The 13,996-nt window shown below is 42.9% G+C and overlaps 1 protein-coding gene across 2 annotated transcripts in view; it reads left to right on the top strand.

Moving 5' to 3' along the window:
• The first annotated feature begins 531 nt into the window (after positions 1 to 531).
• Positions 532 to 13,996, top strand: part of nedd4l (NEDD4 like E3 ubiquitin protein ligase) — a 79,959-nt gene continuing 66,494 nt past the window's right edge. For both annotated transcript variants that reach the window (XM_060935335.1, XM_060935334.1), the window contains exons 1-2: positions 532 to 857; positions 10,956 to 11,029. In XM_060935335.1, coding sequence (XP_060791318.1) covers positions 813 to 857; positions 10,956 to 11,029 — 119 coding nt within the window. In that variant the 5' untranslated portion in view covers positions 532 to 812. The remainder of the gene's footprint in view (positions 858 to 10,955; positions 11,030 to 13,996) is intronic.

Below are 13,996 nucleotides of genomic sequence, written 5' to 3'. Positions count from 1 at the left end.
TTATTGATCCAAATGTTTAAGTAACATTGTTTTCTTTCTTTCACTTGTGGAGTGTTTATCGGAGTATTTCAGAACCTGTTCAACAACTCTAGAAAAAATAAATATTGTGAAGTATCGTGATATTTGATATCATATCGTGATATATGACATAATTCTGATATATCGCCATCACCTATTAGCATGTAGCTCGTCACAAGCACCTTGTGGTGTTATATATAGTAAAGACTAAACTGAAAAGCTAAGCAACAGAAAACTAATAAATTGAGGTGTGATGAGTGTAAACAATGATGGAGTGACTCGTTAATGTGGTAGAATCGTTAAAAAAAAATATTAAAATGTATGCTCGTCGAAGCAGATAACATTACGGCTAAGGGTTTGGTTTTGTTTTCGCCATGAAGGACTCCGTAGAAAACTACACATTCCTCCGGCGCCATTTTAGCGATTTGATTGGTCGGCTCGTTTCCAAAGGCGTATCATGATTGGTCGGGTGAGTTGTCGGTCATCTCGGAAGGCGGTGTGTCCTGGAGCGGAAGTGCTTTTCGCCACAGAGCGAGAAGGGAATGAGAGGAGAGCTCATCATCGCTTCAACGGGTTTTTTAATGAAGTTTTTGGACGTTGTAGTAAAAACAGCTCGGTGATATTACATTTATATTAAAGTACATGAGTGATTTAAGACCTGACAGCGGATTAAGTGTGTTTTAAGGCGTCGCTTTCGGTGTGGAGTGAAGAGAGAGCGTTGTTGTTTTGGAGAAGGGGGCACTATTGTTCTGGCTGCCTGAGCTCCTCACTGCTTCAGCTCCTCTCCTGCCTGCATGGCTGCCAATTTTGAGCCAATTTATGGGCTTTCTGAAGACGAGGTGAGATTATTTACACTCTTTTGTGCTCCTGTAATTGTGTAATGTCAGCCTTGAGCAGTGAGGTCGTGTTATCTGGGCGAGGTGCTGCTTGGTGTACTGCTGTTTTCATCCAAAGTGACACTTCATTCTGACAACAAGACTCATTTCCAGTTTGAGGAATATGAATAAATGAATGATTGACTGATTGATTTGCATGCAAAATAAACCATGCAAAATCTCTGCCTTTAGCTGGAACTCATCAGAGCATGGTGTGTGAACTTACAGGGAGAAAACCAGCCTCATGAATCAAAGCCACATGGAGATTTCATCTGCAATAATTTCACAAAACCTACAGTCTGTGCTTTTTTTTTTTTTTTAAATATCGTCCCTTATACAATACACACAAGTCTCATCGGTTTGAAGCAGATTTAAAGGAGTGAACCATCAGCAAGAAGTCATTTCTGCTGCTTAAAGCCTTCATGCACTGATACACTACGGTTCAAAAGTTTGGGGTCACCCAGACAATTTTGTGTTTTCCATGAAAAGTCACACTTTTATTTCCCACCATAAGTTGTAAAATGAATAGAAAATATAGTCGAGACATTTTTCTGGCCATTTTGAGCATTTAATCGACCCCACAAATGTGATGCTCCAGAAACTCAATCTGCTCAAAGGAAGGTCAGTTTTATAGCTTCTCTAAAGAGCTCAACTGTTTTCAGCTGTGCTAACATGATTGTACAAGGGTTTTCTAATCATCCATTAGCCTTCTGAGGCAATGAGCAAACACATTGTACCATTAGAACACTGGAGTGAGAGTTGCTGGAAATGGGCCTCTATACACCTATGGAGATATTGCACCAAAAACCACACATTTGCAGCGAGAATAGTCATTTACCACATTAGCAATGTATAGAGTGGATTTCTGATTAGTTTAAAGGAACAGTCCACCGTATTTCCATAATGAAATATGCTCTTACCTGAATTGAGACGAGCTGCTCCGTACCTGTCCGAGCTTTGCGCGACCTCCCAGTCAGTCAGACGCAGTCAGACGCGCTGTCACTCCTGTTAGCAATGTAGCTAGGCTCAGCATGGCCAATGGTATTTTTTGGGGCTGTAGTTAGATGCGACCAAACTCTTCCGCGTTTTTCCTGTTTACATAGGTTTATATGACCAGTGATATGAAACAAGTTCAGTTACACAAATTGAAACGTAGCGATTTTCTATGCTATGGAAAGTGCGCACTATAATGACAGGCGCACTAACACCTTCTGCGCGCTTCGGCAGCACATTGATACGGAGCTCAGATATCAATGCGCTGCCGAAGCGCGCAGAAGGTGTTAGTGCGCCTGTCATTATAGTGCGGGCTTTCCATAGCATAGAAAATCGCTACGTTTCAATTTGTGTAACTGAACTTGTTTCATATCACTGGTCATATAAACCTATGTAAACAGGAAAAACGCGGAAGAGTTTGGTCGCATCTAACTACAGCCCCAAAAAATACCATTGGCCATGCTGAGCCTAGCTACATTGCTAACAGGAGTGACAGCGCGTCTGACTGACTGGGAGGTCGCGCAAAGCTCGGAGAGGTACGGAGCAGCTCGTCTCAATTCAGGTAAGAGCATATTTCATTATGGAAATACGGTGGACTGTTCCTTTAAAGTGATCGTCATTGAAAAGAACAGTGCTTTTCTTTCAAAAATAAGGACATTTCAAAGTGACCCCAAACTTTTGAACGGTAGTGTATGTGGAACACCCACATGTCACAAATGGGCATAAGTTCAAGCCAGTACACTTAAATTCAATTTCCAGTGTCAGGAATAAAACGGGGCGGCACGGTGGTGTAGTGGTTAGCGCTGTCACCTCACAGCAAGAAGGTCCGGGTTCGAGCCCCGGGGCCGGCGAGGGCCTTTCTGTGTGGAGTTTGCATGTTCTCCCCGTGTCCGCGTGGGTTTCCTCCGGGTGCTCCGGTTTCCCCCACAGTCCAAAGACATGCAGGTTAGGTTAACTGGTGACTCTAAATTGAGCGTAGGTGTGAATGTGAGTGTGAATGGTTGTCTGTGTCTATGTGTCAGCCCTGTGATGACCTGGCGACTTGTCCAGGGTGTACCCCGCCTTTCACCCGTAGTCAGCTGGGATAGGCTCCAGCTTGCCTGCGACCCTGTAGAACAGGATAAAGCGGCTACAGATAATGAGATGAGGAATAAAACGCTCCGTGTCATGCTGTTACTTCACACGCCCTCACGTGCTTTATTCCTCTTATATATCACAGCAGTTCATCACTGATTACGATTTTTCATTCATTAGAAAACACTTTAAAAAAAATCCGCTTTTAGTTATGCCTAATGTTATGGAATGCTACAAAATTTTCCTGTTCTCATTTACATTATAGTAGCTACAAACAGTCGTTCCGTCACCAGCCTGGGAACCACACAGGAGTGTAAACTCTTCTGTCCTGAAGACATCAGAAATTTTAAAGTGCATATCACGGGTAAATTCAGGAGCGAGATCAATGTAATTCTCCTATTTTATATTAAACTCTGGTCAAATATCTGCCACATTTTGCGCAATTCTTTTACCTTGCGCAATACCAGAAAAATTCAGTTGAAATCAAGCCATTTGAGGCGAATTGATCCACCTCTGAAAAAACTTGGCATTTGGATTTCCCGGCAAACATTGATTTTCATGACGCCGTGTGCGGGACGCCTCCTTCTGAATCCTACGTCAGCGCTGGTTTCTTTATGGGAAAACGACCAGGTGGTTTTCTGCAAATTTCTTCAACGTTATCGTGTAATTATTAAAATGGTTAACAGATGTATCGTAGGAGGGTGTAGCAACATCAATCTTGATGGGACTAGTACTCATCGTTTTCCAAAAGATCGGACAATGAGAGAGAAATGGGAGCGCTTCGTGCGAGGCACCCGGAACCCAAGGACCAAGCAGAGCCGAGAAAAAGACCAAGAAAATCAGCAGTTCACAAGTTGACTGTTGCCAGGGTAAGAATATAATGAGACTCTGACGTCTCATTATATTCTTCATCGAAAGGTGAAGTAACATTGCACTCAGGTGACCATTCCATATTTCAATGCAAAATCGCTAGCTGCTAAACTTGGTCTACACAGGCTGTGCACTGAAACCGTGCAAGCTCGCACAGCCTGCTGGCGCTTCCGCAGGTGACGTCACGAACCTGGCTCCAGACTCCCTTGGGATTTTTCCAGATGTGTTTTATTTTAATTTTTTCTGCTGTAGACAGATGGCCTTGTGCAAAATTACCCTTCTGGATGAGTGTGTAAAGGGACATACTTTCATATAAAAAAAAAAAACACGAAATTGGTCCAGAATATGCACTTTAAAGTTACAGCTTTACGTCCGACTCTTACGAAACCCTGATGTTATAACTGTTGCTATAGAAATGATAATGTATTAATATTAGAACAAGTGCGCAGCACGGTGGTGTAGTGGTTAGCGCTGTCACCTCACAGCAAGAAGGTCCGGGTTCGAGCCCCGTGGCCGGCGAGGGCCTTTCTGTGTGGAGTTTGCATGTTCTCCCCGTGTCCGCGTGGGTTTCCTCCGGGTGCTCCGGTTTCCCCCACAGTCCAAAGACATGCAGGTTAGGTTAACTGGTGACTCTAAATTGAGCGTAGGTGTGAATGTGAGTGTGAATGGTTGTCTGTGTCTATGTGTCAGCCCTGTGATGACCTGGCGACTTGTCCAGGGTGAACCCCGCCTTTCGCCCGTAGTCAGCTGGGATAGGATCCAGCTCGCCTGCGACCCTGTAGAACAGGATAAAGCGGCTAGAGATGATGGATGGATTAAAAAAAATAATTTATTTCAAACTTCAAAATCTTCATGTAAACGTAATGACTTTGCAGCACAGGCTTGTCACTTATTTACACTGAGTCACGTAAAATCCTTTGTGTTGAAATCAGTAAAATAAATCCCAACCCTGCCTTCCTTTCGAATAGTTTTAGACCAAACTTCAGAGCATCTTTAGTGCTTGTAGGAACAGCATTTTCTTTAATCATCTGTAATTCTTCCTCACTTACAGTGACGAAGCGATTGGACGCCATTCTGCCGAGTCACTCGAGGTGATTATCGAGGAATAGTCAGAATTTCTCGACCAATCAGCACGCGGGATTTCCTATAATCACCTCCATATTTGTACCAAAGAGAATTAATCAACACCTGAATAGAGCCAGTTACAATCTGGAATTGAAACATGCTGTGGTGTAATAGTGTTTATATTCTTTTTCATGTAACGGATGTTGCATGTATGCTCAAGTCTCAGCTCCACTTAATTCATAATTGCACTCACACACACTCTCTCTCCACACACACACATATATATGCGAGTTCTGGTAATTTTCCACTTCCATTACAGTTAAATGAATTGTATTCCCGTAGTGCACATAAAATCCCAATCAGCTGAGAACAGTTCAACACCAGCTTCCTGTATCGTTCCCGGTTTCTGTTTGCTGTAAAACTGAAAGACGGCTCCCGCCTCAAAACCCAGGAATGAGCCTGTGGGTTTCATTTCTTTTAAACTCTGAGGTAAGAATCAAACTGTGGGATTTGATCTTTATCCCAGGCACCTGTTGAGGATTTTCTGCTGGAGTGTGAGCCAGTTTTCACTGTGATCCTTCTGTAGGTTCGATACGCTTCTCAGACCTGCTTTACATGGATTGGAGTCTCAGCGCTCTTACTGTTCCCTTCATTCTGTCACTGAAACATGTTTTGGTAATAATATCACTAAAACAGTACAGGATGGATATGATGTGTCGTGTGTGTGTGGTTTTTATGCCTCCACCACCATAAGGTGCAGGAGGCATTATGTTTTCGGGTTGTCCGTCCCGAAACCTTGTGAACGCGATATCTCGAAGGCTAATGAAAGGAATTTCACCAAACTTTCACCATTTGTGCGCTTTGGGACAAACACGAACTGATTAGATTTTGAGATCAAAAGGTCTAAGGTCAAAGTCACTGTGAGGTCAAATGTCTGTCCGAAAACCTTGTGAACGCAATATCTCCAAGGCAAGTAATTTCACCAGGTCAAGATTACTGTGAGGTCAAATGTCCATCCCCAAATCACAACTTAATAAGGCGTGCGGTCTACCGGGCGGAGGCGTCCCCATCGACGCTGTTGGCGTCGAGTTCTATCTAGTTTTTTTTTTTTACATAAGCTCCTGGAAAAAAAAAGTTAGTCTCTCAACGGTCTCCTCAAACCTGAGTTCAGAGAGTGACGTCAAATCAAAATGGCTGCTTACAGCATTAACAGTAAACACAGCATCACGTTTTAGCTTGAAATGAGTTAAGGCCAATTTATGCTGACAACGCAGTCCTCACAGATGGCGTCGCAGATAGCGTCTGCGTAGCCCCCCCCCCACCTTCGCAGACGCTCTGCGCGCACCTCCCAAAAATTGTGACCACCGCAGAAGCCTCGCAGACAGCGTCGCAGACAAGAGGGCTCTGATTGGTCCACTCTACATCCGCTGTACACGCACTTCCGCTTCCCTACTTTCCCAGTTTGGTTTGTTTTCACGACCGCCATTTTTAAAAACACAAGCGAAGATGGAGCAGCACGAAGAGCGGTTGATCGAGGAAGTACGTACATCCATAGACATAGGATGTCTATGCGTACATCTATACGACTCCAGTTCTAGTCATTATAAGTAACCAGAGGATAAACACTCCACTAACCACACCCACCAACTACTCCTAGCGATTTCGCGACTTCGCGCCCCCTTGCGTTGTGGCGGTGAATAACATCGCGCACGCCTATTACTCCCGGCTCAATGATAAATTACAACTGTCTGCGAAAAGCTATCTGCGAAAGCCTTGTCGCAAGAGCATGCAGAGGCCCTAATACTGTGTACACACACACACACACACACACACACACACACACACAAGCCAACGTACAGACCTGTTTGTGTGTATAATCTGTAGCACGGACTCTGCAACTGAGGAGGGGAACGATAGCGACGGCCCGACACCACCACGTCTTCTCATCCTGATCTCTGTATCTGCTGGTATCGATATGGTTTTATTTAAAAACTATTCAACTTTAAATTCTTGGGGATTTTTTTTTAAGCGCTATCTGCCTTCTTCCACATACATGAGCTCAGAGACACCCACAGTTGGCTTGTGTCACTGTGATTGACGGGAGCCGCCATTGTTTTTGTTTAACAGACATGGCTGTCTGACATTCTCAGGATTTGAACTCGCGATCACCGGTAGGGTGAGGGTTTTTTTTTTTTTTTTCTTCCCACTCCTCTGGCACCACTCAGGATGTAAAATATACCAGTGATAATTCTTGTTACCCCCTGTCAACCTCATAATACCTGCAGGAACCCTGATGTCCTAATATCACCCCCATTACCTCAGATGAACCCTGACCACCTAATGTCAACCCTGTTGCCCCTCTGTCGATAGTATTACCCCTATATCAACCCTGTTACCCCTTTTTCAGTCATTACCCCATGCCAATCCTGGTGCCCTGCTTTCACCTTCTCAAACCCGTGTGTGCGTGATGGTGAAATAGTTTTCAGTGAGTTCGAATTTAGTTAATCCTCTATTATATGTTTATACATCAGCCTGAGAGTTAATGAGTCTCACACACTGCAGCACAAATAATATATAACCACCTGATTACACTTCACTACACCCCTCTCTCTCTCTCTCTCTCTCTCTCTCAGTGGTCACTGTGATCTGGTTGTTGTGTTACACTCTCACATGCGTGTTGTTAATAATGAGTGTATAAAGCCGCGGCGCGGTGGTGTAGTGGTTAACACTGTTGCCTCAAGGTTGTGGGTTCGAGCCCTGTGGCCGGCGAGGGCCTTTCTGTGCGGAGTTTGCATGTTCTCCCCGTGTCCGCGTGGGTTTCCTCCGGGTGCTCCGGTTTCCCCCACAGTCCAAAGACATGCAGGTTAGGTTAACTGCTACTCTAAATTATCCGAGACCAGCAGCAGTGCAGTGGTGAGCCGGCTGGACCCGACCCAGAACTCACTGGACGGGTGAAGAAGAAGAAGAAGAAGTGAAAGCCGTGTTGCGTAATGGTTTTGACTGAGACTCTACTTCTCTCTGTCTATCTCAGTCTGTCTAGCTGTCTGTGTATCTCTTGTCTGTCTGAGATTGATTTAAAATATAAACAGTGTATGAGCGAGTTTACTGAGCTATTGTCAGGTGTGTTTCAGTTCAGAGGTTGTGGCCTGGTGTATCTGGAGCGCTGTTGGCTGTTGTGTTAATCACTGAAGCATTTCGACGTGCTAGTACTCTGATTCGCTGTTTCAAGAGGAAGTAATCAGTGTACAGAATCATATCACAGCTCTGAGCATGTTTCATCAGGGCTTAAAATACCTGCAGAGCAGACGAGGCGTTTGAACAGGTGTGTAAGAAAACGAGTCGTCCTGGTGGAAACGTGGAACAGCACAGTGGAGGTCTTATGCAACGCTGTAGCGCTCACGCTCTCATTCCAAGCAGTTTGTCTCCTTGACTCCATCACATTTCTCTACGTTAATGTTTATGATGATTAATAAAAATTGGAAAAATAATTGATTCTTTGTGAATCATGGCTCTTACATCAGCTCATTTTGGGTCAATAATATAAAATAAAAATTAACACTAGAACGTTAATCCTGGTGTTTTTCATGACAAACTGCTCCAGAAATAAAACCTCTCTGTGCATGTAGAACATTTCACTTTCCTCATCAAGTCAAAATAAAAAGTGAATGTTTGATTCATTTGATTTTGGTTCTGTTTTATTCAATTCTCTGTTTGTTTTCTAGAAGCTTCTCTGGATTTCTGTTGTTGTCAATCCATAAGGTTTATTTTCAGAGGTGTGTGTGATGTGATTTGTATTATGTTCCTGCATGATTTTCATATTTAAATATCATGAGTCATGTGACACACATCAAATAGGCTCTTTAGAATGGCTTTTTTGTGTCTCTCTTAAAGGTTCTGTGTCGAACCCGACACCATGTTCTGTCTTTACTGATCTCATTACTGTCAGAACACCTAACAAAAAGTCAAAAATCATTATAAATTATCACAATCAGCTGTCTGTCTCGTTGCCTGTCCACCTGCCTGTCTTCCCATTTGTCACTTTGTCTGTCTGTCTTTCTTTGTATTTACCTGTCTGTCTGTCTGCAGAACCCTCAAACAGATGTTCTTCCTTCCTTTTTTTTTTCCCCCTAATTCAGCGCTCGAAACTAACGGTGTCCCGACGTCCCGGGGACCATAAAAAATGTCATCGGGACACAAAATTATCATATCTGGGACAATCCCGGGACAATGGAAAAAAAATAGATCTAGAAAAAAAGTTCTACATTAATATTATTTACAAAGCCGTAACACATACGTAGACATTCACTTAATTTGTCAATTTTAATTTTAAAACGTTAACAGCGAAAAATACATAGTAGCTACACTTTCGATGCACCTGCATCCGTAGGCTACAGAGCAGCGCATTCTGTTCTAGAATCTTCGGCCGGAGTCCGCATTATATGGACTTGGAATGGAATTGCTACCGCACACGCTGCGCCGACTCTTGCCAGAACAAAAATGCTTAAGTGGTTGAAGTGGACCGACCGCGGGGAAGAAACTGAAAGCCCAGACATAACGTCTCCGGGACCTTCAGGATCCAAAGTGTCATCGCCTGGTCTGCAGGCAACGCTAGCAACTGAATGAACTTAATGAACACTGTTAGACACGTTATAAAATACAACAGGAATGATGTGGATGATATTGACGGAAGATACCGTTCAGCAGAATAAGTGAGTTTTCTTGGTGTCTTTCTAGTTCAGAAAGTTTAGTCAGTCAGCAGCACAACTAGGCTCGGACCTGGCACTGTGCTGATGTTGCTAACATTTGCACCCACGCTTCGGCAGCGAAAGTTCATAAAATGGATAACGGAAAGTTCATAAAAATGGATAACGGTAATGGTGAAAATGATAAGTTTGCCTTATAAGTGCCAACAGATATTCAAGGTATAAGTAGATGAAATGAACATAAAAGGGGTCTTATTTTCAACTAAAGTGTACTGCAGATGTAGGGAGTTGAAACATTTTCTGAATGAGCTAGTTGGCCCCTTTAAATAAACGGGTATCTATTCATACAGTGAGATCGCCAAAGTTTAATAAACTGAAAATGCAATAACTGTAATTTTGAAGTAGATGATGTATAGGACATGTGTCGCTTGTGTCTTGTGACTTATTGTAAAAATGATATAAAGGGTTCAAAATCGCATAGTTACAAATATAATAGTAACTTCATATGATAATATTAACCACTGGTTATTTCAGAGAGGGAAAAAATGGGGACACTATTGCTTCCATTCGGGACAATACAACACAGAATTCGGGACCACTGGGGGACACAAAGAAAAAAAGTTAATTTCGAGCCCTGCCCTAATTGTATAAACTAGTAAAATATTAGCTTATGCACACGTTCATCATCACTTCCTGTTTGGAGAGCTGCTTCCTGTGCTTGCTTCCTATTGGTTGCTCTCTCAGGAATAAAAGTGCAGCAGTCAAGTTCACGTGTCTCCTTGTCTCGGTGTCTCCATGTGGTGAAAGTCATACATCAGAGAAAGCATTTCCTCACACACACACACACACACACACGTACGTTTACTATCAGCTGGACTGATAACACACCAAGAAGGGTGTTTGTGTGTGTGTGTACATACAGGTGTGTGTGAAAGAATGTCATCATGTGTCATATGAACTGCCACGCCTCTTTTCTTGTAACTCACTGCTACAGAGGCCTCACCTGCCTCAGGAGACTAGCAGACACAAAGGCCACGCCTCCTTCACTGTAACTGACTGATATAGAGGCCACACCTCTTTTCCTATGAGTGACAGACAGAGGCTACACCTCTTTCATTATGACTGACAGACAGAGATCACACTTCCTTTGTTACTGATGCACAGATGCCACACCTCCTCCACTACTGAAGTACAGGGATATGCCACACCCCCTTTCTGGAGCTTGACACTGAAGCCACACCTCCTCCATGCTAATATTTGCTGTTTGTTAATGTTTTTGTTTGTTTTTTACACACAATGTTTGTTTTACTCATGTGGAGTTTTATTAATGTGTGTGTGTGTGTGTGTTTCTCTCCAGAATGAGTCGCGTGTCCTTCGTGTTAAGGTCATTGCAGGCATTGATCTGGCAAAGAAGGACATCATTGGTGCCAGGTAAGAACACACACACACACACACACACACACACCTGTTTCCTGTACTGAAAGTGAGATGTTGGAACGCGTGTGCACTCTTTCTAAAAGTGTGAATTTTACCTGTGGTTGCTGTCACACATTCATACACACGACTCGGGTTAGGAATTAACTCTCACCTGGTTTTACAGGAACGTGAGCGAGTGTACACTCAGGACCCTGGAGGCATGCTGGGAAATCATCTACTTCCTGTTTGCGTCCTCTAGGAAAGGTTGAACGATACAGAAATACAGGACGTGTTGATGGAAAACATTTCAGTTTAATTCTGGATCCTGATTGGTCAGAAGGTCAGGAGGTGTTGATTAATTCTCTGTAACAGCAGCTCTGACAGTAGTGCAGCTGAGAATCACGGGTTTATATTAATGCACTCGTTTTAATATTAATATACCGATTAAAAACTCGGTGTGGGAGGAGTCTCTGTGAAACAGTCACTGATTTGTGGACATTCCACAACATTAAGTGTAACTGTAAAGGGATTTAAAAGAAAAAAGCACACTGTAGTGCAATAAAAGAAGTCATCACTGGGAAACTGCTGTCATATAAAAAGAATAAAACACTTCACTGCATGCTGCTGGAGGAAAATGATCGACTTCGCTTCATCACACTTCATTTATTAAAAGTTATCATGATCAGTCGTTGTTGATAAAAACACCATGCGTTGTGAAAAACATGAACAAGAGTTCTCCTCAGATCCCGAACCTGCTCAGAGTTCATTTTTAAACTATTTTTTTTATGCTTCTTAGAAGGCCCCTGTTTATGAAGGTTTGACCGCAAAGTGTGTGTGGTGGGGTTTAGGGGTTAAACGTGAGCCAGACTCATCAGGTGTGAAGTTTTGACAATAAAAAGCCGAGTTAAAGTTCTCGAGGGCGAAGTACAGCCGGACCGCTGCTGCATTAGAAAGTCAACACGGTTATGAAAGACCACATCGAATACAAATCAGGGTTAATTACTAAACGGCCTTATTGTCATAAATCCCAGAGGGCATGAAAGCAAGTTCAGAGCTACAAACATTTTCTAACTCATGTATTTCTGAGTCACTGACTCGCAGCACCAAAACACCAGCCTCGAGGTGAATATTTACAAGACCAGCTCCTATTACACTTTAACAAACAGCACACAGAAAGCTCTGACTTTCTCACTCGGGCTGCACGATATGACGAAAATATCATATCGTGTGTATGTATCGTGATGCCGTATCATTTCTACGATACACAACATGTATCATGATATTTAGTTTTCCTCACAAACACACAAGCAAAAAAATAAATAAATAAAGCTGTGAACGTGCAAGTTTAATAAAACGTTTATTTACTGCGTATAAAGATTACAACTGCTATTAAATAAGGAATAACCCCCTTCAGGACATGCTGTATTAGGAAAATAATCAACTAACGAGGCGGAGTGATGAAGCAGAGATGCTCGTACTGCCTTGAAGTTGATTATTTTCCTCAAACACGCGTCCTGAAGTGTTCTTTGTTCCTCTGAAAATAATTTGTATTTGTTTCAGAACGACACATTGTACGTACTCTATACGTAAGAGAATATAGAAAAGCATCCACCTGATTTTTTTTAAAAATAATTTATCGCTTTTGTGACCGAATGATGTCTGTACGAACGTGTACCACTACAGGGAACTCGATCATAAGCGCAAGGGAATGTATCTCATAAACACCTGACTACTGGACAACAAAATTTGTATCTTTTATTTACGTAAGAGAGATGAGTTTTTATCCAGTGCTTATTTTTAATTTGCTCACAAGTTTTATGGCAAATATTCACAACATTTTTTTTTTTTTCCTTCACAAATTTCCATGATGTTGCTGGTGGATAAAATAAAACGCGAGACCCCGTGGGTTTGGCGGGATTCCCCGTGACGCGCGTGCACCCGCGTCACTAATAAAATTAGTTTTGAGCATTTTTGCTACTTTTTTGCTTTCATACTTATAAGCTCGGTGCTGAAATAATTCTAGCATCCTCCTTTCTTATAATCACAACGATACGATGGAATAAAAGTCCATATCCCTTTCGGAATGGCTTGAGGAAAAAGTCGTAACGAAATGCTGAGTTTTATCACTTTATCCTTTGAAATTGCGATGTGAGAATTCTCAATGCCTGCGAATGAATTAAGCTTATTCAGGTTTAACTTTCAAGTCCTGTGGAGAAACTGGATTATTTCAGTTTACTTATTAATATTATTTAATTATTTACTGAAGGTGAAGTGAATTTTGAACGTAATCCTGTCATGGGAAGCTGCGCTACTGTCAGAGCTGCTGTTCTAGAGAATTAATCAACACCACCTTCTCCTCTGACCAATCAGAGTCCAGAGCTCATGAGTGCTGTGGTGTAACTGCAGACGTGGCTCGAATATGATGTTTGTTTATTGTCAGAGTTTGTGCAGTGTGTTCAGTGAAACACTGAGGGTTTATCCAACACCTGCAAGTTTTTACTCTGTTTCATGCTGAATAATGTATGAAGAGTAATACGAGTAGAACAAACACACTGCAGTGATATTAATGTTCTCAGCGATGAGTGGGACACACCGGACACTCAGGGCATGATCCTGCATTATACACCACTACAGATAGATCGAGGGAGGGAGGGAGGGAGGGAGGTGTAGATGGAGGAATCTGTCCATCATGCAACATGAAATAGTTTTGAAAATAAAGTACATAAGATGCAGATCATGTGTAATGCCTCATATTCCTCTCTGTGATTATTCTGCTGGCTGAGCGAGCGAGGGGCTGGTGCGATTTTTGTGGCGAGCGAGGGAGGGGCTGGTGCGATTTTTGCGGCGAGCGAGCGAGGGGCTGGTGCGATTTTTGCGGCGAGCGAGCGAGGGGCTGGTGCGATTTTTGCGGCGAGCGAGCGAGGGGCTGGTGCGATTTTTGCGGCGAGCGAGCGAGGGGCTGGTGCGATTTTTGCGGCGAGC

The sequence above is a fragment of the Neoarius graeffei genome, chromosome 12 (assembly GCF_027579695.1).
Source record: "Neoarius graeffei isolate fNeoGra1 chromosome 12, fNeoGra1.pri, whole genome shotgun sequence".
NCBI classification, from domain to species: Eukaryota; Metazoa; Chordata; class Actinopteri; order Siluriformes; family Ariidae; genus Neoarius; species Neoarius graeffei.
Note: the sequence above shows the minus strand (reverse complement) of the source record. Positions and strands in the feature narration are given on the sequence as shown.